This window comes from Halichoeres trimaculatus, unplaced genomic scaffold (genome assembly GCF_033239565.1).
Source record: "Halichoeres trimaculatus isolate MK-OKI-2021-1 unplaced genomic scaffold, fHalTri1.1 fHalTri1_scaffold_13, whole genome shotgun sequence".
In the NCBI taxonomy this organism is placed as follows: Eukaryota; Metazoa; Chordata; class Actinopteri; order Labriformes; family Labridae; genus Halichoeres; species Halichoeres trimaculatus.
Window position 1 is genome coordinate 15,442,975 of NW_027437191.1, and position 26,710 is coordinate 15,469,684.

At 40.6% G+C, this 26,710-nt stretch overlaps 1 protein-coding gene across 1 annotated transcript; it reads right to left on the reverse strand.

Annotated features, from left to right (window-relative positions):
* Positions 1-22,173: 22,173 nt before the first annotated feature.
* Positions 22,174-23,733, reverse strand: LOC141801919 (thyroxine 5-deiodinase-like). Its single transcript, XM_074685256.1, has one exon. It carries the CDS (start codon positions 23,537-23,539, stop codon positions 22,733-22,735), a length of 807 nt encoding a protein of 268 aa, XP_074541357.1. The 5' UTR covers positions 23,540-23,733; the 3' UTR covers positions 22,174-22,732.
* Positions 23,734-26,710: the final 2,977 nt, after the last annotated feature.

The following is a 26,710-nucleotide window of genomic DNA, read 5'->3' on the forward strand; positions in this document are numbered from 1 at the left end:
ATTAACCTCATGGGTATCCTGGTGATGCTGTTAGACAAAAGTGCTCGCACAAAAAGGAGGTGGACTTGATTTTGAAAAGTTTTGTGAAAATCTGTCTTGAATACGCTTTCAGATGAGGAAAAGAGTCATCTCATTAATTTATCTGATCTTATAAACTAACTTAAAAGATTGTATGTCTTTTGATTATTACAGTGGGCATGATGAAGTTGCTGAAAGGGGCAAAGAGCATCATAACTCAGAAAAAGTAGACAGCAACCTATCCAAAATATTCTCTTGAAGTTTAGTAGAACAAATTTCAAACTTTTTTTGATGTAATTTAAAATGTTTGTTGATGAACATCAAGTTTCTCAAGTGCATGAGCCACTTTGACCATGTGAGTGAGAGCAGTGTGTGGTTAGCTGAAGAGCAGACTCAAATAAAATATGAAACAAACTCTGATCCTGATGAGTCGGCTCAGGTCTTACTGCTCTGGTTTTAGAGTTTCAACCCAACCTCATGTTACTTCTGCATGTGAGATATGAGTGAAAGCTGCAGGGTGTTGACATTGTAAGTTCATTCTCCTCAAAAACATGCATTTGAATGTTTGCTTCACATGTGTGCGTGTGTGTGTGAACACACCTGCTCCTCCTGTTTCTTCATTTACGAGATAAAACTGTCGTAACCTCTTCAGCAGTAATCCTCCAGTCTGTCACTTTGACCACGGGGGGCTCTCTTATGCTGCGGCTGTCTGGAACATGCACACACATACGCCTGTATATAAAACCGTTATTATCTCTGAGTATCTGGAGCACTTGGGGACAGTCCCTTTGTCTGAAGGCACACAGACACACACGTAAGCCATAGTCTGTTCAAGGGACACAGGTAGCTGTCTGACTATATGTGGGGCAGATGAACCAGAACTGTGCAGACACAGCGGCCTCACCTGACCGTCTGGAGCCTCGCTGTTCTCAGCACACAAGGTCAGACCACACATGAGAGACATGAGGGGCAAAAAACACTGAAACACAGCACTGGTCTGTATTAGAAATAAGACCGGGAAGACAGGAGGAGTGGAGAGAGAACAGACAGGCAGAGGTAGGGAGAGAGACGGAGAGGGAGAGAAGGGGAGGTCTTTTCACACTCTTTTGCTCTTTTTCCGCCTGGCTGAGCAATGGACAGAATGTGCAAAAAGTGATGGAGGCAACCTTTCGCAGAGGGGGATGTTCAGATGAGAGGCTTTATCTAAATAGCATGGGTGAATGATTTTTCTCAGCATGTGCCTGGATGAATTGATGTCCTGTGGGTATTTTGCACTTGCTGTGTAGGTAACACAAAATAAATTGTTTATTAATAAGCAATGGTATATGAATAGCACTGATTTGGACCTTTACAGTTCTACCTGGGCAACTTTTGTGCAAACAAGCAGAATTTCTTAACCCCTTCTCTGGGTTTTGTTATGCTCATAAATTAACTTAAATGACTTCTGAATGAAAACCCTACCTTCTGAACTGAATTGTCCTCAGTTTCTTTCAGATTACTGTCATTCAGAGCACATCATAAGTCAGATGAGCCTGGCAAGATGTAATACAAGCAATGATCATGATTACACTGAGTACATTGTGCAATGATCTGTAATCAATTCTAAACGCACAAGTTACGTCACCATATCAGTGTTCTTCTCAAAGATACACTTCATTATTAGAAAGTAAATCTGCTGCCCGATCTGAATGAAGTTTTCACCTGATCTCTGGTAGCAAGTAGGGTCAAGCTGATTTAAGGCCGATCTGTCTCCAGGGTACAAACGGGAAAAAAACTAGCTTGACAGATTCTGTTTGTAGGTGGTAGAAGGATAATCTGTCCTGTGTCCAGGATGAAGGATATGGATTACGCACAGTTGCTGCTTGGAGAGATAAGAGCAGATAAGATAATTCATAGGTCATGGGCGTTCGCTTCCCCCGTCTGCACGTGTTGTGTAGACTCAGAAAACCACTTATGAAAACATGTTGCCTCAGGTTACCTCAGAAATCTTGTGAGAGGAGATGTAGGGTATGTTGAGCCGTGGCCGATGGTCCCTGCAGAGTGAGAGCTGAAATGAATTCAAGGACATCCTCAGGCAATCATGCACTGAACACATGTGTTCTTGTTTTCAAGGAGCATTTGAGGTCTTGAGAGTGTCCAACTGAATGTTGGAACATTTGGAGAACAAAAGCCTTTATTGTGAACAAACTGTACACAAATTCAGCCCAGCAGACTGGAAGGTTCATTCACTGAATGTCATTATTTATAGAGCAAGTATCACAACTGGTTATCTCATGAAACTTAACTTACACAGAGAAGAGCCTGTAAGTAACAGATAAAAATGTTTGTAAACAGAGAGATGGAGGCATTCATCTATAACAGTGACAAATCCAGATGATGTTAAAAGACTAAAAGTAGCATTTCCAATAAAATAAAAAAAGTAGAAATATGATCAGAATCAGTGATGATATTTTTAGAACTGACAATATTCACAATATTACACAAAGTTCCACGTCAGCAGGTGGTCCACAGTAGTGGTCCAGTGAAATATTAATGTGAGAGAGCACAAAAAGTGTGTGTCAGGCCCTCGAGTAGTCTTAAGCCAAGCGGAGACAATATGATCTTTGGTTTATTACCGTGGTCACTGTGTCAGCCAGGTGATGAACACAACAAACTTACACAGCTGTACCACAACCAAATAACAAGACAGACATGATGTTGCTGGACAGAAGAAGAGCTGGGTTTAACGGGTTCTATCTCTTTAAAAAAAATCTATCTTGTCTTGGTAGTCCCTCATACTTGTAGTCCCATCTCACAGCACAATCTTTATTATTATTCTTCTTTTACTTTGCCATTTTATTTGCCTATGTTCATGACAGAATACATTGTGGAAGGTAGAGAGAAAAATCAGCCCAACTTTAGTGGTTTTTCTCTAGTCCCAATACACTATAACACACTACACTGCATAGAATCATCTGATTTTTTGGAGTCTTAACACTCTGTCTCTGTGTAATCAGGCTGTAGTTGTGATTAATGCCCCATTTGCACTATGTTTCACCCAAAAATGCAAAAAAGGCTGTGAAAAAGTTTACATTGAAATGCTGAGGAACTAACTGTTGTTGGCCATGTAACTGTCTTATCCAGAAGCGTTTTTGGTAGATCTCTGCCGAAGTAGAGTTGGGCTGATCATCTGGTATAGTGGATACTGATTGCAGAAGTGGAGCAACAGATGCACATTTTGTTGAAAGACAGTCAGCAGAAACAGCAGATTCAGCAGCACAAGCCCAACACGGTAGTCTGCGTCGACCGTAACAATGGTGCTGTTGTAGGAAAATTCCATGCTGGAGGCCGTTTGCAAAAGTTTCCGTTTTAGGTTGGCTAGAATGCCATTTCTGTGTAAACGAGAGTTGTTGTGTGAAGTGAACGGCCCCTAAAACATGCAGTCTAACCCCAGCTTGAGTTTATAGCAGCGTAGGGGCTGGTCCAAACCTGAGCCAGCCAGTAGTAGACTCTCTAACAGTAGACTCCTTTAAGAGGACTTTAAAAAAGTAAACAATGGCGTCTGCACCTTCACTTGTTGATGGTATTAGAAAAGAGGGGCCTAATAATTGGAGGCTCTACCTCCCATACTACTCTTGGAGAACCACAAAGAGGCTGGTATTCTTGAAGTCAGTTCCTTTATAGGGGTAATTGATTATGATGGGCTCATACAGGTACACTAGAGCCCGACCGTTGTGAACTTTGTGGGTGAAAAAAGAACTGTAACTTCAGGTTTAGATATTTGGGGAGCCAGAACAGGGATGTCCAACTGGGGAGAAATGCTACTTTTGTTGTGTGATGGCTAGGGCTGTATGAGGAACCTAGTGGAATAAGAAGGAGGGACCATTTTTTCTCTCCTGATTTTAGAGACACTGTTTGTTGAAAATTAGGCTTCTTTTCAGAGCTTGACAATCAACATAACTTCAAACATAAAGATGTAATAACTTTTAGGACTGTTGATTAACTTCCCGTCATTTTTAGACATTTGTTGTGATAGATAGCTTGGACTGTTAACATATATTGTTTAAGTCTGATGTGTGTGACCAATTTGTACAGTTGTCACTTTAGCCCTCTTTTCACCAAGCAGTCCGGTTTGGATCAGTACGGTTTGGTACGGGTTGGTACAGTAAAGCCTGATCCTGTTTACCTTTCCACAGGCCATTGTGCCCCTTCTAGTCAAGTCAATTATGTAAATGCATGACACCATAGCAGCATGACCAAGGGACATTAATAAAAATGAAGCCCATGCAGAAGTGCTAAAAGTTGCTGTTCAAGACTTTAATTAGCATTAAAAAGCATATTTACTGCCTGGTTCTAAAAACGACTTGGGTATAAAATGCCGATTTTGCTATTGGCACACACTGTACTGACCGGTGTCCTGTAGCTGTTCGAAAAGGAAACTCACAGCCGGCGTCATATCAAATGTGCCCATGTCCGAGGCTTAGCTTCATTTCATGGTATCAGGAACAGACAGGTGACGCTGCGGAGGGTACGTCCTATTTTTATACAGTCTATGAGCATGTTCCCCTCTAATAAATCCAACTAAGAAGAAAAACACGACACGGTTAACAAAGAGAAACAATGCAAGACATCCAGCAGTTCATCTTCTTTGTGATTTCCCTGTGGCTCTTTGTTACAAAGCACAATCAAGCTTTAGTTTTAAGACAGCTGTGTGCCACAAGGAGAAATACAACTGTGACAATTCTTTCGACCAATCAACGCACTGCAGTGTTGTAGCTCCCCCTTCTGGGATTGGATCGGTTTAGTCTGGCACCCCTACGGAAGGGTTAGGAAAAGTCGGATGGTTCATCTTGGCTATTTTGAGGTCTGTCCTGGGATTAGTCAGTAAGAACGCCACAGAATGCAGCCATACTGAACTGAAATGCTTGGTGGAAACAGAGCTTTTGTTGTTGAGAACCAGTCATCGATACAGTTTTTTTTACCGTTCAAAGTCAAGTATTTAACACAGCTTGGTGACAAGTAAGAAAGCTGGTTAATTGAAAGGCATTGCAGGATCTGATGCACAGCCATGCTCATTCGATATATGTTGAAGCCTAAATTAAGATTTATGAGGATGTTTTTGGTTTTCAAATAGAAATAATTAAAGGGAACCACACAGATACCAACTTATTCAAGGTAAATGATCTCCTCTGATCACTTGTTTGAACTAAAGACATGTTCTCATGCAACTCAACAGTACATCCATTGATCAAGACACTTTCCCCTTCAGCTCTGCACTGAAGTGTTTTAGTGGACTGACTTTACCAAATCAATTTATGATGGAATCATAGAATAATGTCAACTTAAAAATGCAAACAGTCTCAGTTCTTAACCTCATGTTGTTTACTTTGCTTATACATAACGTCCAATTCACTGCTTTGACAAGCTGACGTATCCTTTCAACTGTAGAACATCAGCAGGTTAATAAGGAACACCATGGTCCCTTTAAAAGTGAACACATCAGGTGTCAAATGAGCAGTGTTTGTTTCTGAAAAGTGTATTGATTCAACTGTTGCGTGTATATGTCATACTTCAAATTTATTTTACTACTTTTTCCGTTCTGAATCGAAATTCATTAACCCTCATTTTTAATGAAGACAGGCATTGAATTCATGAACCAAAAAAGAAAAAAACCCATAAAAGTGTTTAAAAAAAGCCCCAAGATATTAAAAATCTACTACATTTATCCGTAACACTTATTAAAAAACCACTTATTCTCCATAACTGAAACATCTTTCATAGTTAATTCAGAGCCGGCATGACTATAGTTATGTGGGAGTTTCTGTTTGGTTGGCTCAGACTTCTGAGTTAGGTATAAATGTATGAAACGGACACTATTATGTAAGGGATGAGATAAAGTGAGCAGGAGGTTTTGAGAATTGGGACCATCATAGGCTACATTTACATCCAGCCAGTATTCAGGTTAAGGTCAATATTCTGGATTTTAAACAATTGGAATAGCCCAATTGCATGCGTGAGCTAACAGGGTTATTCCTGTTTGCATGGTATTTTGATCAAAACAGCGATGCGCAGGAGGTGATTTTCAGGTTTTTAAAAAGAGTTGAAAATGTTTACATGGCCGTAAGCAACCAGGTTATTGGTAATATTCTGAATATGAAAGGGTTACTGACTGCATATAAACATAGCAAGTGTCTTACGCCGAGCTCACATTGTTGTTTATTATTTTTCGTAACGTTACTTTGTTCTTCTCTTGTATTATCCTTATAAATAATATGGGATGTGTCATATAAAATGGGATGACTTTCCACTTCAAGGATGATTCTCTGGTCGTCCCTTGTTGTCAAAATGCGACCTCGTGTCACCGGGTTTGATGTGATGTTTACATTTACTTCTAGCACGACTGTGCTGTCAAAGAAGAGTCAAGTTACATTTGTTTGTACACTATTATTTTAAAAAACAACGGATCTTCATGCCACCCGGCAGTTCACTGTATAGCTCGTCATATTTAATTCAGCTTGACGCAGACCCTCTCCGGCGTCTGGAAAAGATAGACTTCTTGCGGATTCTTCCCATTGTGCCGTACAGCTCCCGCAACTGGACTCGCACCGCTAATGTGGGCCTACAACAGTGATTTTAATGATATGGATTACATGCGGAAGCCACACCTGACCCGCACCGGATTCACTGTGAGCCAGGGGACTCAAGACCCTGCTTGGTCTTGAGTCAGAAAAGAAACAATCATGCTGTAGTGTCACCTGTCTAAGGTGAAAGTTATCAGTTAATTTCAGATGACAAATATGACCAGGTTGTCCACTTTGCTGTTTATTATTTAGTCATTGTTGTCAATTCCTTTTGACCAATCAGGATCAAGTTTTGAACACAGCTTGGTTATAAATGTATAAATTGCAAAATTATTTACATTAGAATAAAAAAACAGAGCAAGCTTTAAATTTGAGCAGCGAGGACATTAAATTAGTGGAGTAATGTAATATTTTTACAGGCTGTTTTTATCTGAGGCAGAGGTTTCTGAAACCAACATTAGTTTCATTTCTTAAAGTGAATGCTGGCAGGAAACACCAGTGGTGCAATGCGCCAGTTCTGCAACTAATCAATTCCTGCTGGGAAAATTAACAGGTATCAGTCCATTCAGAGGACATGTCAAGCATAGATAATTCACATCAGGGATGCTAGATGCCGCAAATTAGCAGTGGATTAGCAGCGCTTTAATGACACCCTTGAGCTAACTTGTAGCTAACAGCTGGCACACTCAAAAAGCAGGGACATAGACAACAACCTACCTGCCCTTTTGTATCCTTGTAGCAATCCACCTCATTCTCCAGCACATCAACAGCCTCAGTTTTCCCATCTTCACTCTTTCAGGCTGAGCTCCAGATATGCTGTTTCCCTGCTCATAGAGTTTATATGGTAGAGGCTAGCATGGCTAAATACAGCTTAGCCTCCCTTAGCAGGAAACAGGTGGGCACTTTAATGAAGGTCACCACCTCTAATGAGACACACCTGAACACCTAACACCAGACCTCAGAGTCTCTCACTAAGACCTTACTAATACCTTTGCTTCTCACACTCAGGCTGTTGTAATACTCTGTTAAGACATTGTATTACTTCGTGGTAAGTGGCACATTGTGCTTTAACTGTTTGACACAAACAACCCTTTTTCAAATGTAACAAATAGTTAACCTCGTGCCAGAAATATTTCTGCTGCTTGACAAGACTTTGAATGGATTGTTTTGATGTTACTCATCCTGTGATGTAGATGGAATTGCAATATTCAGATTTGTCTTTGCTGCTTGGGGGTATTAACTCCTGGAAAGTTAGTAGGTGGTATTCCCACCTCTGTGGAGATCTACACGTCAGAGGTTGCAGAGACATGCGTCATGCAGAGGCCGCCCTGTGCAGCACGGCGCTGAGGCTCTGACGTGGGGGAGGATGGAGAGCAGAGGGAGCCTGGAGGGGGGGAACTGTATGTCAAGTTGCACTTTGATCTTGACTGGCATCTCAGGGTGCTCGTCTGATTCGCAGAGTACTTCAAAGTATACATTTTGATCAGCAGGTTGGCAGGAAGAGGCGCAGTGGAAAGATGCAGCAATAATCGGAGGGATCCATAATTCATGTCATCTGACTCTGACTGAAGTTTTCTGTCTCTGTTAGGGTCTGCTCTGACAGAAGAAGAAAAGAGCCAGAGATCTGACCGGGCGTAATTTGACCGAGCAGCACCCAGTGACATCGGTGACTGCCAGATCCCCAGATAAATTGATCTCATAGCAACCACGTTGCTATGGCAACGGGGATACAGATGCCATGTTGAGGTGATATGGTGAGTGACTGGCTGCCTGACTGGCACTTTTTCCAAAAGAGAGGGAGAGAAAGAGAAAAAATAAATGCATGATTCATCTATTTTCCATTCCTAAATTATTTTCTTGCATCATTGGCCTCCTACCATTTCCTGCTTGTTCTCCTTCTATAATTAGTTTTTACCATTTCTCCGAAGCTCAGCCCGAGTGATGCTCCTCTCCACTGTGGATCAGTGACGTCTGAAAGTGGAAACATTTATGTAAAAGTTTGAAAGAACATGTTTTTTTCTCAGCACTAGTTAAATAACATAAGAGAGGATAAATGCAATGTTTCATTTTCAGTCCATGGGGTTAAAGAGGACAAGGTAAAGTGATGATTTAGGCATATGAGTCTATTTCATTTATAAAGCACTTTAAAAGCAAAAGTTGTTAAGCACTTAAGTTCTGCAGACATAGACTGTTCACATTTCAGCATAAAAACAGACAAGAAACACTACAAAGAGAATGTCAAATTAAGTAACAGAAGATTAAAACTAAAGTTCTTTAAACAAGTTAAGCACAATTAAAAGCAAGGGAATCAAAGTCAGTCTTTTGGTGTTTCTTAAAGGGGACAAATCATGCTGATGCCTGATTTAATACTTACATGTAATATAATAAATTTGAAAACAAGACCTTTCACCCCCTGATATATATTTTTTTCTGATATCCTAGAACGAGATTTGATGCCTCTGAAAATAGGTCATTGCCAGATGGCCGCGAGATTTCAAACATCCTGACGACACGAGGTACCGTTTTTTTATTGGAGCAATCTGATAAAGCAGCTCCTCCTCTGTGATGTCAGTTAGTCACACAACCGCCACCCAGGGATACACCCACTAAGAGCCGAGTATAACGGGGGTAATAACATAGTGACGAACTGACGGTAGAGGCTTTAGACTACACTTTCAGCATGATGGATAAAACAGACAAAGAAAAGTGAAGGAGCAGGATGGAGCCCTGTTATAGAAATAGTTTATTGGTGAAGTCTGCCGATATTTCCACGTATAAACTATACATGTTACAGTACCGGTTTGACTCACCACGCTGAAGCGTCCTGAGATGATCTGTGTCAAGGTGGATTTTCTTCCTCCTGAGCTGCAGAACAGTCTGGGTCTGACTCGGGGTCCAATACAAAAGGATGTATCCTACACTCTGCCATTTTATTAGTGCTATCAATGCCTTACAGTGAAGTTTTGGCAAACAGCAAACTCGCTCGGTCTGCTCCATTCAATGTGGCGATTTTGTAAATACTGCCATGCTGCAAAAACTGCCCCTGGCTCTACCCCCTCCGCCCCTCTGATAGAACTGACCAATCAGAGCACAAAGGGCTGTGACGTTGTGAGGTTACTGGAGGTCATTCTCGAAACGGAGCGTTTCAACCAGATCTTCAGAATGGCCTAAAATGAGGATATTGAGAACGCCATTGTGGGGCAATGAAGGAACTAAATGACTTGTACTGAGGGCAGAAATGCTCTACAGGGGTCCTAGTCTGGTATAGTGAAAAGGAGAAACAAGCATGATATGTCCCCTTTAACAACCCCCAGCCATAGCCAAGGAGGGGAGGCCTTGTCTCTGGCCTTTTTAGTTCATCATACAGTGCACGGCCCTGGAGAGGCTCTGGGGGGCCTTGTTTTGCTGTAAAGAGTTGACAAGTTCTGATATTTATATGAAGACGCAGACTGTGTAAGGATTTATTAATCAGAACAATTTCAGAAGGAACTCCGTGGTACAAAATAACCAATGTGAGAAAAAAAGGACGGAGGTGATATGCTGACGTTTCTTTGACCTTGTTAAGAGCAGTGCAGCAGCTTTTAGTTGAAATTGACTTTTAGGAAGTACCAAAGTAGATTGGATTGAAGTTTTCAAGCCTGGTTGATACATATGAACGCATGAATAACTGTTTGGAGATCATGGGGCATGGGAAATCCCTGATTATGGATATAATTCTGCTTTAAAAGAAACTGGACCTGACCCCTGCATTGACATGTGTTAGAGTCTGAAATGTCACAATGACCCGAAATGTAAAATAAAAATGTAGTAAAACCCGAAATGTAACAACTGGTTGATAATGTAATAAAAGTGCTGAGCATGAAATGTTATTTTTTTTTAAACCCACCATGTAATAACTTTCTGCTCAAAATGCAACTACTTGTTTCATATTGGGTTTTATGACATTTTTTTAATCACATTTGTTACATTTCAGTTAGTTACGATTCAGGCTCAGAAATGTGTCTGGTGAAACTTGAATTTTGAAACTTGAAAAAAGAACTCCAGTCTAATCTATATCAGTGGTTTGCTCAACACTGAAAATGTCCTTTTAGTCATTATGTTTGTAGATGACAGAAGTCCTGTTCTCTCTCAGACAAATGTTAATTCATTGATGAGAAAATGTAATATTGGTTTATCTGCCCAAGTGTAATGCTTAGGGAAAAATAAAACATATTTGAAAATCCTCAGCTGTTTTTCTAAGAACTTGTCAAAAATTCAAACTGGTTCTGTTGAGACGCCTCATGATTCAGCTCCGAGGAGATTTTGTTGATGAGAATCTGAGCTGGAAAGAATAAAATTTATTGGATTCATAGAAAAACTAATAAATCTCTTTTAAAGAGGGATAAGTCCTCTTCTTTCCACCAGTTGCCTCTTTACTCTCGATTAAAGCCTAATTTATCAATTTCTTTCAAATTCTGATCTAGTTTGGGTGGGTACTTTTCCAACAGCTCTCCTGTAAACTGTCGGTTCTACTCCTCCAGAAACGCTCTGATAGGATGGCAACCTGATCAAAGTCAAATGTCTTATATTCTGTTTTATTTCAGAAGCTCCAGACATCCCAGGATCTGGATATTTTTCTCTATTTAGCTTTAAACAGTTTGCCTGTAAAATCTAACATAAAGTGTATTCAAATCTTTTGTAGAATAAATATTTTTATTAGTACAGTTGTTTCTTAACCAGATCCTTGTTTACAGTGCTCATAAGCCTGATATTCTTATTTTCTGCTCTTGGAATTAGTAGCTGTAACTGAATTCATATCCATCAATTACTTTTATTTATTTATTTTCATTCATTTTTTTCATTGTGTTTTTTTTTTCATCTTATTCATTTTTTAATATTTATATCTTGTGCAGCCTCATGAGCTCCCTTCATTATCTGTATTTTTCTTTTTTTTTCTCTTATGTACAATTTTAATCACACACAAAGTGGAGATGTAATTAAAGTTCTGGGAGAGCATCTTGGTATGAGAAGTCTCTCTATTTATTTTCTGTATTTCCTCATTTAACTGCAGGACATTGTGAGCTTGCCAGCGTTTATTTTTGAGAGAGAGAAAAAAAAAAGCAAAAATGCCATAAAACAAGAATTACACATTTAATCATAACTGGCCTAGATAAAAAAAACTTACTTTCATGGGGTGCAGCTATTCAATACAAAGTTTTTAATTCCTTTTTTTAACTGAACCTGTGATTTCAATATTCTGCACACATGATGTGTTTCTGTTTCCCACAGGTTTTACACTTTTGAACAGATAAGCTCAAATATTAAAGATGTAAAGAGTAAGGCTCACAGTCTGTAAAAGGTGACAGTCTCTCTCACCAAGGTTTGCACGAGATGTCCCCTTCCTAGAGTGACTCATATGTGACAGTTGTGAAATGCAAATACTTCAAACGGTACAAGAAAAGCATCATAAAGTTCAAAAACAACTAACTGCCTGAGTCATACATAAAGGGACCCCCCCAATCCATATTACCCTAAACTTGTTTATCCGGTATCTTGTTGAGTGGCATTTTGACGCGTGCTATTACAGAAATAGTGAACGGTTTTTAAGGGGAGTTGTGTGGGATATTTTTCAGTAGTGAGTGTGTCAGCCACAGAGGATCCAGGTCAGTTGGACCCCTTGTTTGAGAAAGTGTGTAATGAACCTAAACGAACGCCATTGTTGGAAACCCATGCTTTATATTCCCATCTGGACGCCATCCTTCAACACACATGTTAGCATCTGATCCTCACAGCAAGAAATAGTGACACAATGGTGTTGAATTCCCCATATCAATCCAATGGCTTATCTTGGAGATGTTCTGGAGAACCAAGTCTAATCCATGGAGTTGACAGCTCCCAACATAGAGGACTTAAAGGATTTGCTGTTAACGTCCTGATGCCAGAAATGACAGAGCACCTTCTAGTGGAGTCCAGCAGGTCTTGTCAGGTCAGGGCTGCCCCAGCACTGACCCTGCATAATGAAGGTGTTAAAAATACATACCATGTCATGTAAACAGCGACTTTACCTTAATGAAGTGTCAAAACTTCTCTAAACTTTCTTCGAACTTTGATACCATCGCACAGCTTTCTATGGAAACGACCTGTCACTGCTCCTATGATTCTTTCTGTTATGTTATTATTACATATGCTGTGTGCATAGTTTATGAAACAGACACTAGGTCCCCTGCTGTTATTGTCCAGCGACTTTTTGTTTTTTTGCCGCACGATATGTTGTTTTTTCAAGATATTGTCTGCACATTTTTATATGAGATCCCCCCTCAGGAACGGATATTTCCTATAGCTTGACACAGGTTTGACTTAATAAAAAGCAGCGAGGTTTGGACCAGATGTGCTGGAATCTCACATGCAGTTTGATCCCATGACATCTTTGTCACGTTTTTCCTCTGACAATACTTTAAGAATCACATCAAGCTGGGCCATATGCACAGAGACATGAACACACGTAGTCTTGTAATGGATCAAAAAAGCTTTTGTGTTTTCCTGAGTGACGCTGAGGTTTGGATAAAATTGTAAAGTGTGTTTGAAGCGTGAGTGTCTCTGTTTGAATACACTGTCCCATGCTTCCAAACCTTGTTTTCAACATCATATGACTTAATGTGCTTGCGGCTACATGAAAAGTCATGGGATTGGCTGGATGAAGGACACAAGACACTTATTGTCTTACTAAAGTCTACCTTGTTCTGACCAGGGGAATGATCGTTTAATTTAAGAACTGTGTGTGGATTACAGTTGAGGCATGTGCTTTAACATGAGCAGAGTTATGTAGACCCACATTCAGAGCCGGAGGAGGGCGCTGTTTTATATGTTGGACAGGCTGGACCCTGTGTGCTTGGCTTATAAACCAGTAAGCACGAGGAGCAGTAAGAGAGGGAGTCGAGTGATAAGAAAACAACAAGTCACGGGAAGAGATCTAAAAGAGTGCAGGCTTCCTAAAACCAAGAGTCACAAATGTGCGTACAGGTCTAAACAAGTGAACCTATGAGAAATGAAACTGAATCATTGTGTGTATTTTTTTTCTATCATGTTAGTGCCTCACTGAGTAGTTACACTTTTGATGGGCTGTTTAAAAAGCTGTCAATGGCTTTTGAAAAGTTAGGTAAACAGAAACCTGATAGCAAACACATGCAGCACACGGTAACAGACGTGTTTCTTACAACCTGGTGTTAGAATTTATTGATGGCAGTTGGGTTTCTCCATGGTCTGTGCAAAAACTGGATGTAGTCTCTTAATTCTTTTTGAAGAAATGTTTTGAAACTGAACGGTGGAGGTCACGTAGAACTGCAGTTTTTGGGGGTTGCCGCTTAGGGTTTTTAAAGATGCTATAAGGAGGATCTGTGTTAATTGCACTCCCTCGCCACCATGTGGCCCGGTTTTAAATTACTTTCAGCGAAGTGTGTGTTAGTTTTGGAATTAAATGGAGATCCCATCGCAACAAATTTTCTTTGTTCAAGACAACTTTTTACTGGATATGTCGCACTGAGGTGAGGTATTTATCAGTACAGTTACACAGTGCTACGGTTTGAAATGTGACATCAAGCAAACGTTGTAGCAGCTGGCTACATGTAGCACTATTGTCAGCCTGGTGCTCCAACATATCTGTAGGCTAACGTGACAACAAGACAACTCTAAGACATGTCTATAATGTGTAACGTCAGTAAATCCTGGTTAGCTATGTCCTGCCAGTCATCTACCAAGCAGAGCTAACGTAACCTCACTCTTCATTTTATTGATAGACTCTCAAGTTTGAACAGACCACTGCAGAATAACTGCTGACTGTGGGTTGGAATGTGCATTACCACAAACAGTTTAGCCCCTGTGCTATAGAGTAATACAGCTTGAGCTTAAGGCTAATTAGCCTTTAGTTTGAGCTGTATCACTCTCCCATTTAGGTTTCTTCTGCTCTTCTGTCCCTTTTCCGTCCAACAGTTAGGCTCCAGTGTAGAGGTCGACCAATATAGGTTTTTTGGGGGCCGATGCTTTCCAAATTTGGGCAGCCGATGCCAATATGCATAGCCGATTTTTCCAATTTGATATTCAGGCCGATTGTTAAATAAATATGTATTTATCACATTTTTGTGAAACGCAGCAATTTCTGAGCAACTTAAAGAAATCTATTACAACAAGTCGTATCCAGTCCTCTGAACATTTATTCAGCTTTCAAAACAATGAAATATTTTGTCTGAGTAAACACACAATGTAACAGCATTAGTAAAGCAGTAGTAAACATTCACACTCTTCTTAAAATGTCAAAAAAGAAATTCAAACTTATTAATATAATTTGAACAAAAGTATGTAATGTATCCAAGTGGTTCCACAAGTTTGAGGTGCTCATCTTTTTTGTGCCTGATCAAAAATTGCTTCATTTTATACAATGGATCAAAAATCGGCTTTTTAAGAGAAAATATGGCCGATGGCCGATACAGAAAAATGTCCAAATATCGGCCCGATATATCGGCAGGCCGATATATCGGTCTACCTCTACTCCAGTGTCCACCATCACTACAAAATTAGTCATTGGAGTTGGTTTTAGCAGAGAAAAACACAAATCTTTGTGTTTTATCTCCTCTCTGGTGTTGTCATGGAAACCTGGATATTCTGTAAATCATTCCGGTCCTGGTCGACCCGAACTAGAAGCTAAGAAGTAGCAAAATGAAAAAAACAATTAAAATAACCTGTAACCAGCAATATTGGCGCTAACAATCTCATTTTAAAGCGTGGGTTACGATCAAGCATATATCTGGAAGGGAGACTTTTTCAAGACCACTTTTAAACTCCTCACAGCCACTTTAAGTATTTGGCTCTTTAGCAGCTAAATGCTCCTTTTTATCTGCTCTGTAAGTTTGCAGTATGGTCAGTATGGTGCTTGCAAAAAAAAACAGTATACCAGCATAAACAGTTTGTGGGCTATGAAACCAAACCAAAGAGTTAAGAGATGCTAAAATACTCTCTAAAGCCTGTGCATTTGCAACCACGAGTTACTTCTTCCTCATGACATACAGCCTTTTGATCCACAGTTTTCACCAAATTAAAAATTAGTGTGGCTTTAAATAAACTTAAAGGAACCTTTGTGTAAATGAGCAGTGTGGTTCAAATACGTTGTAAAGCGTTTCTGTCAATGCTTGATAAAAATAAAGATCAACAGCTTTGTGGTTACCAGGTCTTATCTTGGATATGTTTACTCCTATTGTTGTTTTAAAGTCTCTGGCAACTCTTCTATGGAATTTCCCTGCATACTGCAACAGTGATACTCATTAGAGGTTATCTTTGTGGTATTCGGCTGTTACAAGTATTTAGCCACACGTGGCCTCATCGGCGTCTTGGGTCTTAGATGGGTTGGCCAAAAAAGTTGAAAATGCCTTCATCTAAATCAAATCACATTTTAAAACAGTTCTTCTTTGGCCTGGTGCCTGTGTGTCTAGTAGATAAGATAACTGTCTAAAAAATTTTCTGCAACAAATATTTTTACAGATTTACAGTAGTGCCCTCTTTTCCACTGACAAACCTCACCTGAACATTTGAGTTCAGAAAAGCAAAGGGTCTGCTTTTTTCTTTCAACAAACCTAGACTTTGCACCTTGAAGTTTTGCAACTTTACAGTTGGAAAGAGTTTGCTGTTTATTGTGAGTGAAACATATCAAGTTTCACCTTTAGACCCTCAATCTGCCCCCAATACTATGCTAACATTGATTATTTCATAACTCAACAAACATGTACCACTTAGGAACATAACATGTTTTCAGTATGTGGGTTTTGACGTGTTGTCTGAATCTGAAGCTTGTACTATCTGTTAACACTGAATATTACAGACTCCATTGGAAATACTTCTATTCTTATATACCTCACACAAAATGAAATGTTTATTCAAAGTAAAAAAAAAACAACAACTATTTTTTGAATTATGTAAAGTAAAGGCCAGAAACTTAAGCACGCCTTGCACATGAGTCATGCCAATATCTCTTGAAAGTGATACGAAGATCGTCTCAGATGGTTGTGAGGGAGTGGCAGCTCCATCCATGTTGCCCTTTTACACTGACATGATAAATGGTTTGTTCCTGGGTGGCACTTATTTTGTCATGAAAGGGAAATCACCTTAAGGCCTCACTGTTGCTCACACACAAACACACACCTCAAATTGTGTATTGTCACAAGAGGCATCTATACCAAACTCTTGGCCCCTATAGAAACATGATTCCCTGGAAGACCTTTCATTTGATGCTGGTGATGTAATTTGATGATCCTCTAATGTAAAGCCTGCCTCTTGTACTTTGTCACCACAATGACAACAATGACTTAAGCAGTGGGATCTTACTTAAATTCTAGAGACTTCAAAAAGGAAACGTAATTTACCTTGTATTTAGCTGCTTACATTATAATGTTAGCTCCATAACGGCAATGAGCTCGCTCTTGGCTTCAGTCTGTAGCAAAGCTTTTCATCCTTTCTCCACATCCCCAGATTTGGACAAACGCTTTGACTAGTTATACATGTCTAGAAATCTATATTTAGGAGCAATAAAAAAATAGACTAACTTGAAAGACTGACAGACTTTCTAATCAATCTTACCTGAGAATGCAGACGTAAGTAAAAAAAAAAAAAAAAACAGTGACTAATTAGCAGACACTGACCAGGGCTGGCTAGTGAAGAATCAACAAACTTGCCCTCCATAACTTTTACTGGCCCTGGGCTATAAGGTATGGTGAACCCATGGTCTGGTGAACTGCAGGACAACTTCTACTGTTAATCTGAGACAAACACATAGTAATAGTAGGATGGTTGCCTGTAAAGTGCTGATTTGGTTTTCAGGGTCACTGGATCTGCTTTTGTCTATAGAGCTGTCGATCATGATGATTTTGTAATGATTAGCAATTAATGCCAGAAAAATGATCACTTCAATGTCTGACTCTTCTCTAATCTCCTTTTAGGGTCGAGGGAGGCTTTATGCATCACACTGCAGCCAGTCAGTGCGGAGAGGTCCAAATGTTTGGCTTCACTTCTGGTGAGTTGTCATGTCATCCTTTCTTTGTTCAGTAAATAAGGTCAAAACATGAGAAGAATTAAATCAGATCACATGTTGAAATTAGGTTAATGAAGGAGACATTAGTTTTAGACATTATTCAAACAGAAGTTTGAAATTTATTGTTGCTTTTTCAGTGAAATAGGACTAAGAATCTTATATTTACAAACCTTTGGAAAGTCTCTGTGCATAGCTCCTTAGGGCACGGTCAGACTAGCCATCCATGCTATGCCATACTCAAGCATGATTGGCTCCCTGTGGCACCATTCCCCCACTGGCCAATGCGGCACATGGTCACACTACCAGGATCGTTAGGTGTCTGTTTGCAAGAAGGGCGGTCTCATCAGCGGCAGCATAATGGAGAAAACAGAGAACATGGCTACAACTTTTATCACTTTTTGGTTCATGTTAATTATGTTTTGGTTCGACACAGCCCACTAACACCCCCACCCCTATTTAAAATGATTGCTGGGAGGAGCGGTCACAGCAGTCATACACCATGGATTATACGTCATGCCCTCGATGCATATGCATGCTTGTACTTGAGCATGAAGTGTACCTGGACTTAAGGGTGCGTAGGCAGGTTACTGATGGTCAGTGTGGCCACGCCCTTAACCATAGAACACTATCGTACAAAGAGTAACCAACAAATTATATTGAAGTACAATACATGGCAAACTGAACTACTCTTCTTTTACATTTCCATACTCAAAGTCTCATTAAATGAAAAAAGGTGACATAAGAAGACCCAAAAGTAAGGCTGGAAAATTTGTGAAAAGTCAGAGTCATCAATGGAATTTGCCTTAATAAAACTAATTGAGCCTTTTTTGGTGAAGGTTAAAAAAAAGATACTATTTTTCAAATATTAAATAATGGTAAATATATAAATATGTATATATATTACCCAAACACATCCTTTCTGAAAAAAAAAAAAAAAAACAGGGACGGTAACAGGAAAAGACGCCTACCTTTGATGACATCAGTAAGTGGCCTGAAGCTACTCAGGACCCACGGAACTCAGACAAATCCAACACAATGAAAATCGTGTAAAATACATTTGCCAGGGTGAAAACCACCCAGAAATAAGTGGTCTGAATGACTTCACACACTTAAATATTGTTTTTCACTTGATTCTCTAGCAGTTACTTTTTTGATAACAACAACATTAACATCTGAAAGATATTCTAACTTCAGTAGCTTAGGTCTAGCGATGAAAGAGGCACTGGATTTAGCCAGGTAGCCAAAGCTATCTTTAAAATCCTTACAACGTGTGGTGATGAAGAATGCTGAACAAACCCCTCAGCCTCAAATGTAGGACAACACATTTGGAAGAGAATTTATTTAAATGTGGAAAATGTTAAGTTACTGTACATCTTGTTGTAAACCAGAAAACACATTAGATCAATGGTTGACAGAGAGCTTTAGTATCTGTTTTGCAGCTCAAACACTTTTTTTTTTGCATGTGAAGGCCTCTGAGGGAACATATCTCGATGATGTATGACCTCTTTTACACATATTCTCCACCAGCAGTTCGTGACTGGCTGTCCCTGGGAGAATACTGTATGTGTGATATGATGCAGGAACAATGATGCTGGTTACAGAGGAGGGTACAGTGTCAGCAACTTCAACCTCAATGACCTCCCAGCATCCCTGCACGCAGCCCTCGCAGTCTCCGCTGTGTGGCTTTAATGTATTCAGGCTTCGTGATGCCTCAGTTAAATCTCATTATCTCTTCACATGCATGTACCGTATGGCTATGCAGTCCTCATACATTAATGCGGCATACTGCATAAATGTATACGGGGAGGGGTAAGCTGGGAGCACGATAGCTGACGTGCAACACGGCGTCAGCGCTGAAAACTTCTCTCACTGTTTCTATGCTGAAGTGGGGATGGGGGTGTTTTTTCCCTGTGTAAACCTTGCTTTTGAAATGAATTACAAGCCTCCAGGCAGAAACACGGTGATAAGACGGTCAGTCAATCAGTGATGTCTGACCAAAGAGCTTTTTAAAAATTACAGCAGTGACTTGGGTCTAACTGATAACAGAAAAAGTCAAGCGGAAAAAGACAAGGCTATCACTGTCAGGCACAACGACCCTCAAGTTATCTGCAGAAACATTTCTCTTCCTGACAGCAGAGAGGCCAAAAGTTGAATGAAATGTGCAATCACGTGTTTCTCCCAAGTAGTCTTGATGTCTGGAAAAGATCTGAGCTCAATGTTTTCTGTATTCAAAAGCAAAGTTATAAGGTAGCAACAAAATCACATTGAGCAAAAACTGGGTAATTGTTCTCAAGGCAGAGGGAAAACTCTCAGCGTCTTTTCTCTGCTAACTCAGACAAACATCAAACAGTGTTTTACCAGCTCATTTAAATGCAGTGCAACATAATTCTGTCCTTATCTGTCAAAATTTTGCCCACTGTGATGCTTCCTGCCTCTGCCTGGAAAGGACCAAAATCGCATCACTCATCTTCTTTACAGACTTTTATTAAACTGAATAGAGTATGTGCAAGGTGTTCTATTATTTGGTTCTGCCGCATATTGGACATCAATTTGTCTCTCGCTGCGGCTGGTGACTGCATCCACTCAGGCAAAAGTAGATCTAACACACTGACATGATGGGAATGCTCTGATAAGAAAATCTGTTTGACCTGAGACACACATCAAAGACCTTGCAAATGTTTTAAGTTTTTCGTCATCAGAAATCCAGTCAGGAAAATTGAACTTCTTTAGTTTAAGGTTAAATCGGCTCAAGCAGGGGTAACTTTTGCATATTGGACTTTTGGACTTTTGGACTCTGTAGCTGTGAGAGGAGCTCAAGTCTGGCTCATGTCGACTCTGCAGACTGGACTCAGATACCCCGTGTCAGAAGTGAGGCTTCCTGACAATCTGTTGCTGTCTCATCACTAGCTTTAGTTTGAGATGACTGGCTCAATATACACAGTCTCATGAGGGACTGGGTCAAAGGGGAGGGGCAAAACAGTGAAATTCAGAAGACAGTAAAAAAAGAGCTAAGTGTGTTAAAACTTTGATTCTAAATTAATTTAAACTGTGTTCTGTGACTTCAGGAGATATTTCTCCTAAAATAAAATCCCTGTTTTCAAGGCATAAATGTCATGTGACATAGTTTGGCTAACAAGTTTTTTTTATCTGGTGAATCATATCAAAATGTAAAAGCCCTTTGTACCAGTGATTCTTCTTGGCACCCTTATCCCCCCCCCCCCCCCCCCCCCCCCCCCCCCCCCCAAAATGACCATGAACTGTTATAACTGTTTGTTAAAACTGTGCGTACTTCAGTGCCTGAGAGTGCAGCAGTACTGGGGGCTGGTACCCCTTAACCCCCCCCTCCCCTCTTTCTGCATCCATGGTTATGCTAAATCTTTGTTTTATCACTTGGCTCTGCAATATAGATTCCATATGGCTGTTTGTGTGTGTGTGTGTGTGTGTGTGTGTGTGTGTGTGTGTGTGTGTGTGTGTGTGTGTGTGTGTGTGTGTGTGTGTGTGTGTGTGTGTGTGTGTGTGGTGATGTTCATGTATATGTGTCAACGACAGGGGGGAAAGGGGAGGGAGTTAAAACTGGAGAGATTCCAGATTTAATGAGAAAGTGAGTGTGTGTGTGTGTGTGTGTGTGTGTGAGAGAGAGAGAGAGAGAGAGAGAGAGAGAGAGAGAGAAAGAGAGAGAGAGATAAAGATAAATGGATTAAAGTGCGCTCCCTCACAGCCCCTAATCAGCTCAGCCTTCTTTGTTTCTTGGACTGATCCACATATAGAAAATGTACAGCACTGTACGATATATGATCTGTCTGTTCATGTATGATCTCTAAGCATCAAGCAATTGTGATGATACGCTGTGAATGTATGTATGCCTTTCACTCACTATGATCAGCATCTCTTCCCTGAATTAGATTAGTAATGATTCATTTCAGTTTCTCATATTAGATGCCAAAAGGGGGAATGCTTAAACTCAATAGTGATTATATTAAATTAATATTTTCTAATAAACAAAGTTTTTTTTTAACTTATTCTCCCATGACTTGTTTTTTCTCCATCATCACTGCTCCATAATAATGATCAACTCTGTTTCTTTTTAGAGACAAAAGATCCGCATGGAAATGACTGTGTTAAAACTTAAACACCCTGTTGTCTTATCACCTGTGTGTCAGATTAAAGTGACTTAATGAGGGAGTGAATGGAAAACTAATTCGTCACGAGGACACATTTACACTCTGCTGTAATTTACTAAACAAATGGAGCATCACTAATCACTAATGAAGCTAAATTAGGCTGGTTACAGGGGCTTGGGGTCAGAGGAGGCGAGTCTAAAGCAAACAAAAAGTAAAAGTCGACGGATTAACGTCGAAATGAACATCCTGGAACATCCCGAGAAACTGCACGAGAAGCAGGTGTGACGTCACCCGGCTCAGGTTATTACAATTGGCTTTAAAAACAGGCAGTTTCCACCTCAGTTCTGCCTGTTTTTCAATGAAAACTCATCAATAAACAACTTCAGCGTGTTTCTTTTCACAGTGGGCAGTGAAATCATCAATGTGTGATTTGTCATTTATTAGGAACATTTTGTTCATTACACTGTTTTCAACATTACAACGTTTGGCAATCGATCATGGATGAAGGCATCTGGCTGACATGAAACCCGCTGCCGGTGTCAGAAACATCAGTGTCGGTTTTCTGGCTTTGCCTTTTAAAAACCGAACTTCACAGAAACACCGGCGCGAGACATCCGCCTGGATGCACGCACACATACACACACATACACAAGTACACTTAAACACACTCACGCACGCGCGCATCAGTATTGTAGAAAAATAGAGTGATCACTAATTGAATCCAGTTTCCATACAAAAAAAAACAAGACAATCGCTATGAGCAATCAATTAAGGTCAAACACACACAATGTAACAGCCTACAGCCCAGTTACAGGCTTTAACATGACTTTAGGCTATTTGTCAAAGAGTCCTGAATGTCCGTATGCAGGAAAAACAACATGTCCCGTCATGTGTGAACATCTGGTAGCAGCATCGGAATATCTCGCACTGTGAGTTGGACGTTGAAGCAGAATGAGAGCAGCAGGCAGTTCAGCATCTTCAAACTACACATGGAGCACGGCTGTTTGGGAATTCACCAGATCGTTCCTGTATTGCTCCAGCCAGTTCCTGAGCTCAGAAATCCGGTATCCCTCTGGCCCCCTGCCACCCTGGTACACCACTCTCTCATCCCTCACGATGTAAAGTCTCTCAAAGTAGGCTCCGTACGCGGCGTTGGATGAGTTGTCCATATTATCCACCACCACGTTACTGCTCGGCACCTCAGCCAGCATCAGCCGGGCGGCTCTCAGTCTGTCCTCTAAGCACTGGTGCTTGGGGATCTGGTACGGCGCGTCCGTGCTCACCCAGCCGTCCGACGGATGGGCTTCCTCAATATACACTACTAAAAAGTCCGCAATGTCTTCATACTGTCTCACGATGCGCTGAAACGCCGCCAGACGCGTCATGAATGGCGGTCAGGAGCAGCTGCCAAAGTTGAGGATGAGCGGTCTCTTCCCTTTCATGCAGTCCAGGATCCGGACCTGCCTCCGCTCCTGGACCAGCATCACCTCAGTGTTGGGCGCAGCGCTCCCGAGGTGCGCAGATTTTAGAAAGTCTAGTTTCTGTCCATACCACACCGCCCTGAGAGACTCCAAGGTGAACATCTTATTGGAGTCAGAGACGCACACCGGCGGGTCGTCCGGGCTGTCCTGTCCTTTTCCCATTTTCAGCAGCACTTTTTTCCTAATGCACAAGAAATCCAGGAGCCACAGCATGACGGCGGCCAGGAGGAAGCGGGGCAGCAGCATCAGGCACAGCGCTGCGTGCTTCAGCGCCCTCGCCATTTGGACACCGCAGGAGTCGTGCATCATCTCTTTCCCTGCCGTTAGGATGCGACCGGGCCGGCGACAGAGAGAGACAACTCGTTGTTAGTCACCTTTACCCATTGGAGAAAACTATCTGACGCACGCAGGCGCTCTTTTTATAGGTACCGCGGCATTTGAATAATGAAAAAAAAGAAAGGAAAAAAACACGCCTCCGGTACCCGCACCGCCCACTCACATGGTGGGGATTACCTCCCGTCCACTCTGGGCTCCAAAGATCCACAGAGAGGGAGAGAGAGACAGAGACAGTGAGAAGACTTGTGTCCTCACTCCACATGTTGAAATCAAACATGTCAGCGGATGGATATATGCGTTTGAGATACTTGGATTAGTTTTAATTGGCTGTAGCTGAACGCACTCTCGCTCCTTCAAGTTGTTTTAAAAAAAACAGCTGATTAGACTTTGTTCTGCCTGTGGACTCGCATACTTTATGCCCGTCATAAGTATATGCAGCATCCTCTGTTGCCACTAGAAGGCGCTGGGTTCATACGGACGGGGAGGGCTGGATGACTCATTCACAGATCTGCTGAAGGCCCCAGAACACCTTATGGGTAGGAGGAGGCAGAATAAACCTGCTGCCACCGGTGTACAAACTGAAGAGTCCTCAGTACATTTAAGTCTTGGCATGTTTGTCTTTGGTATTTATCACATATTTAGAACTCCTGATCCCCGACGAAACTCAAATCATAACTTTACAGTGGCAATTATTTTTTGTACAATAAATGACCCCAGTTATGACTCAAGGTCACTAAAAATGTGGATGTAACTGATCAAAAGGCAAAACTCAATTAAGAGCTTAGAATTTTGCCAAAGTTCAGACAATTGTTGAGTCTGAGGGATTAAATTGGTAAAACCTGTACCCATTTTTGCCAGGATCTCATTATCTGTTACGGTGAATCCCCATTTTCTATAGATTGACTTTAATCACACCCCCTATTGGTCAATTCAGCTTTCCATTAGCTTTGGCTACCTCAGCACTTAACTAGGTGACTGACATCCAGCACAAATTCTTACATGTATGTTTTGCAGCCATTAGTTATGACATGGACACGGACTTAGTGATGTGACCCCTTATTTTTCTAAGGCACAGCTATGGAGGAGCCTTATTTGACACAGTCTTAGTCTGAAAAACCACAACCCCTAACTATGTAGGAACTAAAGATTCTTCTTATTCTTATCAAAAAAATGGCCTAGGAAAAGTTTTGTAGTTGGAGGTTGCCCTTGCTTTTACGGCCAGTCTTAAGTGGACAGTTCAGGAACTTTTTGCAAGTCTGCACTGGGTTTACTTTACAATACCTAAGTATGTCATTGACTGTGCATACCCTGCCTCTTATGGCCCAGTTTATGGATCATATTACTTTGCTGCCACCTGTTGGGTGCCAGTGTGTAAAACATTTCAGGCAGATTTATTCCTGTGTCCAAAGAAGCTCCCATCTCTTATACTGAAGAGGAGGGTGTATGGATGAACAACGTATAACCAAAGTCAGCAGAGCATAAGACTTCTGCACCCCCGGGCTAAAAACACATGACATTAATTATCAACACATGAAACATTTTGAATATGTTTTTCATTAGAGATTTTCATTTGAATCCAAAAGTATTCACCATTTCCTTGGAATAATAACACACTTATTTCAAAGTACTTCACAAACTTGTTACTCAGTAAAGGTCTGTAGTGGTGTCGTGCACATCCTGTTTTGACCAGCTGCCAATGCACTAAACCAGATACTGAGATCTGGGAACACTGTGGTGTCATCACAGCAGATAAAAGATATGGTGTGAAAACACAAGTGTCTAATCAGACAGGATGTCTAGTCATGTTTTTAAACTTTCAGTTTCTTTTTGAGCAGGTGAAGTGGAACCAAAAGTCACTGTAAATGACATACTGGAAATGTATTTGCGTTAAGCTCAGCAAACAGTCACAAATTTTGCCAGTACACATTAAAAAAAGCCTTACAGCAGAATTCCTGGAAAATATTTTTTCTTTTGTTTTCTCTTCTAAACAAACTAAACCTACCCTGAAAGTTTGATTGAATCTGAAACACAGTCTGACATTTCTGTGAGAATCTCAGCCGGTAACTCATGGAAAGACTTGTTTGGTAAAGTAGAGCAATATTCTTGTTGATAAATCTTATGATTTAAAGGAAATATCCTCTTAGAAGTACACCTGCAGACACATCACAGACATGCAGGCTGACTAAAAGCACATGTAACGATTTAACAGCTGTTGCACTCGAGACCTCTGACCGTGTTCACAGAACTTTAAAAAAGAACTGCAGACAACCCAGTGAGGAAAGGCTGTAACAAACCAGATGTCTAACTTCTAAGCTGCTTTCACACAAACATCTGTGAGTGTGAGGCTGCATCATTTAGTAAACAAAGTAGTAGAGAGAGAAGCCAGGCGCCATCCACTTTGAAAGATTCATTAACTGGAAGTGTGTACTCTGGATGAGATGTTGTATAAGACAGCCACACATGTTCCGCACTAAAAAGGCAAAAATGTCAGTTTTACTACCCATGAGATGGATACAAAACACTGTGTGCTTTACTTAATTTAATCTATTAGTTATGTAATGTTTCAGCAACCAAAACACTTTCACTTTGCCCTTTTCATCCTGAGCCAGTCTAATCATGTTTAAACAAAGTTGGCTGATGTGGCTAAAACTTAAAAGAATTTTAAATCTAAAAAGAGCGGAGCTGGTCAAAGTTTGTCTTTCATCCAAACAATAAACATATTGTCCAAAATATTCTGAGAGTCTGGATTGTGTGTAAGCATGGAAGTAAAACTATGAACTGCTACAAATCAAGTTGCCAAAAATACATATTAATGAAATATTTTTTATCATAACTTCTTATTTCCAATGTAATTACAAGTTTTGCCCATGAGGGAATGGCTGACTTAGCAAGCACTCTGTAGCTCTCTGCAAAGACGGCCTGCCTCTCCCAACTCAAATGCTAGGTCGGGTTCAGCATTTCCAATATGGCCTCTGCCAACAAGAGTCTTCAAAACTCCATTTCAGAAATAAATGGGTTACATCACGGACACTCACTACATCCATATATTCACAGTCTATGATCAAAGCTGAAACATGAGATAAGTAAACTGAAATGCAATACTGATGAGGTAACCAAGACTCTTTTATGCATTAAATCCCAGTT